The following is a 5,000-nucleotide window of genomic DNA, read 5'->3' on the forward strand; positions in this document are numbered from 1 at the left end:
AACAATATTAGAAATAGTGATAATTATATTAATGATAACAATAATGCTAAAGATGGTAATAATATTGATTATGAAAATAACAGTAATGATAATGATGATGATGATGATGAAAAGGATAATAATAATAATTATAATAATAATAGTAATAATAATAATAATACCAATAATGATAACTGTTATTATAATTATAATAATAATGATAGTAGTTTTAATGATAATAGTACTACTACTACTAGAAGTAGAAGTAGCTACAGTACTGGCACTAGTAATAGTAGTAGTAATAGTAGTAATAGTAGTATTAGTAGTAATAGTAATCATTATGATAATAACAACGAAAACGATAACAACAGAAGTAATAAACACCATTATCATCTTCATTTTTATAAAAATAATGATCACCATCTTCATTATCATTAGTACTAGTAGTCTCGAACGAAAACAACGACAAAGATAATAACGAACACACATTCAGCCCAGAACTCACATAAGCTTTGACGTTCAGATCAAAAGCAACAAATATGACGGTGTTGAGTCTCTGAAAGGGCCCGTTCGCGCCCGTCTCGTGCATGAAATGTCTCGCCACCTCCAGCAGAGCAGCCACGCCCGCGCCGTTGTCCTCCAGGGGCGAGCTCTGGGGGGGCGTGTCGTAGTCAGCTCCTACTACCATTACTGGACCGCCCACCGTCCCGGGAGCGATGCCCACGAGATTCTCGCCGGATACCTGAGGAAGAAAGAATATTTTGTAGGGATACTTCTTTCAGTTTCTTTCTTTCTGGTTCTCTCTCTCTCTCTCTCTCTCTCTCTCTCTCTCTCTCTCTCTCTCTCTCTCTCTCTCTCTCTCTCTCTCTCTCTCTCTCTTTCTGTTGAATCATAGTATTGTGAATCGGGCGTATATAATCACGATTAACCTCATTTCGATGGAGATCATTACGTCAAAGCAGAATAGAAAGGTGGTGCCGGATATTTGCGCTGCGCCAACAGGACGACCAATCAACACAACAGAATTCACCAGCAAAATGTTGCCAATGGAAACGTCACCTTTGCCAATCCCATGCGAAAACTCACCGTTTGTTCATCATACTGAGGCTTGAGGATGGTGTTGAAGGTCTGACTGTGAACCTGGAGGCCGAGTTCGCGGAACTTTTCCTTGATGTAGCGTCGTGCCTCCAACCGCGGCTCGTCGGTCGCCGCCATGGGGTTCCGCACGCCGTCCAGGTGCTCCAGGTGCGCCTGCAGCTGCGTCTTCTGCGCCAGTGAAGGGGCTGCGAAGCCTGAAAGTTGCAATTAAAAATTAGAGAACAGTGTTTGCGTGTCACAGATATATGTAAATACCCCCCCTCCCCCACACACATACACACACGGCTGTGTATATTCATCTATCTATCTATCTATCTATCTATCTATCGACCGATCTATCATCTTTCCGTAAATATCTCTCTATATATAGCATACATATATGCCCACTGTACCATAAAAATAGAGTGTGGAGAGTAGAATGACTAAGTGTGCCATAGTTTTCTTGTTTGAGCGTGCCAGCGTGAGTCGCCGGCTGTCTGACGTCACCGGGCAGAGCCACCTGCTGGACGCCGCGATGGCAATGAAAATGGCGAAGAGTGAGCGCCGGCGGGATCAACAACAATGGCCTGCATTTCCCGAAAGCCTCAATTGTTGTTCTGTTTCCGTGTCACGATAACGTCATTAGCAGGAAGCTATGACGTCACGAGCTTGAAAATACAATATCAGGGTCGAGCACGTCCATCTGCGTTATAACCTTGGGCCTGTATGTTATTTTAATGTGTTTTGGTTCTTAATGTGGGGACGGAGTGCCTTGCACTTGTTTATTTACAGGCGTAGAGACGGATAAATCTTTTAATCATATAATAAAGAAAAAAAATATATATGAAAATATATTAAGATATATAAAATATATAAAAATTATATGAATATACATAAAAAATATATAAAGAAACAAAGAAAAAACCTAAGACATCCATCGTTTGTGAATGAGGGTATTAAAATAACAATCTATCCCAGACTAACGCATTGTGAAAGAAAACTAACGCCCCAAGAGTTGGTGTGTACAGTCCGAGGAGAGTGTAGGTGCTTATGTGTGGCGAGGACGGTGTATAAACAACACACACACACACACACACACACACACACACACACACACACTCGGGGTCGGTATTTACACCATGCTAGGATGTTCAACAGGAAGATGTCATCATGCGGGTAAATACCGAAGGGCGGAGTCCCAACGCAAACACAAGGTCCCGGATTCGCTCTCTCGTTCATTACCTGACGATCTACGATGAAATAAGTTCAATTGTTTTCCGGGTACAGATGTCGCCTCGGTGTTTTAGAGCAGTATGAAAGATTTGCAAAACGATTGAACACTATGACCGCAAGAAAACGCACTTTCATGCATTGTTCTCTGTTACGTAAATCCATATTCATCTTGTACGTCACTCTAACTGCAGAAATGGGATGTCGGTTCTCCATATTTTTCAATAACCTTGATATTTACCATTTCTCCGAATATTCACGGAAACACTTGTGAGTCCCTAATGTTATCACAGCTGCAGACTCCATACCAGTGAAAGGGGAAATAGGAGAAGGGGAAATGGTTATAGGCAACAGGAAGGCATTATGCTGACATAACGAAGATAATAAGGCATAAAATCGCAGTAGGAATGGCGACATTATATTTCGTCTATAAAGATTTTTTTTTTTTTATAGAAATATACTTAAGCAAGAACCGGTGCAAAAAGATCAGATACATAACCATCCTGAGAAAATAAGAATATCATAAACGTGTTGAATTTACAAATCGACTAACGGCTGAATATACCATCCCGTCTTAGCCACCATGACGGTAACTCCTTGGAATTTAGGTTATGCTTTGGTAGTTTGTTAATGTTGAGGAAAAAACACCCCCGCTAGGCGACGACATATAAAGTAAACTATTTTCTCAAACTCTCTCGCCGTCCCTCTTCTCTCCACCACCCAAAACCACACTGAATTTTCTTTATGCGTTGGTATAGTGTGAAAAAAAAATGCAAAAGTAAATCACACATAAAAGTGGATATATTCGGCACGGGGAATAAAAGCAGAAATTTAAAAGGGAATAGATTTTTTTTTTTTTTTTTTTTTTTTTTTTTTTTTTTTTTTTTTTTGTCGAAAGAGAGGAAATGGGCTTGGCAAAGAGTGTGATAAGAGAGATGCGAGGAAAAGGTAAAGTGTGCAACTCTTTGAGAGTAGAAAAAACGTCATTAATGGACAAGGCTATAAACCTCACTAAAATTCATGAGCAAGAGGCCGATTGCAAAACAACGTGCATCTAATAATGAGAGAAGTACGGCTGCAAATTATAATGATTAAAATATTGTTCTTACATTTATAAATGACAGTAGTAGTAGTAGTAGCAGTAGTAGTAGTAGTAGTAAAAATAATAATATCAATAATAATAATCATAATATCAATAACAATGATAATAAACTAACCACAAAATAGCAAAGATTACGAGAATGATAATGGTATTAATAATGATATTGTTATATTGATTATATTGATAATGATGATGAAGATGGTAATAATGATATTATCAATAATTGATGATCATGATGATGATGATGTAATGATAATGATAATAAGATGATGATTATAATAATTATAATAATAGTGATAGTCATAATAATGATAATAATGATAATAATACTGGTAATAATAATAATAATAATAATAATAATTGTATTGATAAGAACAATCAAGAAAATAATGATAAGGATAAAAATAATAATGGAAACAATGATAATTATAATAATAATAATAATAATAATAATAATAATGATAATAATATTAATGATAACAATAACAGGAGTAAGAAAAAAATTAATAGTAGGAAAATATTGACAACAAAAGTGATAGTAATAACAGTAATGATAATAATGATAATAATAATAATAATTATAATAATAATAATAGTAATGATAATGATAATAATGATAATAATAATAATGATAATAATAATAATAATAATAATGATAGCGAAAGTGATAATGATAATAATAACAACAACAACAAAGTTAATAATAATAATAACAATAATAACAATAATAATAATAATAATAATAATAATAATTATAATTATAATAATAATAATAACAATAAGGAGAATATGAATGATAATAGAAACAGTAATAATAATGATGATGATAATGATAATACTATTAATAACAATATTGATAACAATGATTATTATAACATGATAATAATAATAATAATAATGATAATAATAATAATAATAATAATAATAATGATAGTGAAAGTGATAATGATAATAATAACAACAACAACAAAGTTAATAATAATAATAACAATAATAACAATAATAATAATAATAATAATAATAATTATAATTATAATAATAATAATAACAATAAGGAGAATATGAATGATAATAGAAACAGTAATAATAATGATGATGATAATGATAATACTAATAATAACAATATTGATAACAATGATTATTATAACAACAATAATAACTTAATACGAACAAGAATGAGAACAATAATAAAAGTAAATGATAATAATGATAAAGGCAATGACAGTAATAAAGGTAATTTTAAAATGATAATTAAAATGATAATGACAATAATAATAGTAATAACAATAATAATAATGATAATAATAATAAAATAATAATGATAATGTTAGTAATAATAATAATAATAATGGTGATACTAATCAAGATAATAATAATAATAATGATAATAATAATGGTAATAATAATCACCATCATCATCATCATCATCATAATAATAATAATATTGATAATAATGATAATAGTAATAAGATTATTAATAATGATGATGATGACCATCATAATAAAGATAATACTAATAATGATTATAATAAAAAACTAATAATGGTAATGTTAATGATAATGATGATGGTAATAATAATAACAGTAATAATAATAATAATAATAATAATAA

At 32.1% G+C, this 5,000-nt stretch overlaps 1 protein-coding gene across 2 annotated transcripts in view; it reads right to left on the minus strand.

Annotated features, from left to right (window-relative positions):
* LOC125031198 overlaps window positions 1-5,000 on the minus strand; it is a 10,900-nt gene that overhangs the window by 4,735 nt on the left and 1,165 nt on the right. The window contains exons 1-3 of one of the 2 annotated variants that reach the window (XM_047621808.1): window positions 1,470-1,924; window positions 1,066-1,271; window positions 485-721 (exon numbers count right to left, since the gene is read on the minus strand). In XM_047621808.1, the coding sequence (XP_047477764.1) occupies window positions 485-721; window positions 1,066-1,271; window positions 1,470-1,512 (486 nt within the window). In that variant the 5' untranslated portion in view covers window positions 1,513-1,924. Of the gene's footprint in view, window positions 1-484; window positions 722-1,065; window positions 1,272-1,469; window positions 1,925-5,000 lie in introns of those variants that run through there. The other variant, XM_047621817.1, reaches the window with a different exon arrangement.

Source organism: Penaeus chinensis, chromosome 2, assembly GCF_019202785.1.
Source record: "Penaeus chinensis breed Huanghai No. 1 chromosome 2, ASM1920278v2, whole genome shotgun sequence".
In the NCBI taxonomy this organism is placed as follows: Eukaryota; Metazoa; Arthropoda; class Malacostraca; order Decapoda; family Penaeidae; genus Penaeus; species Penaeus chinensis.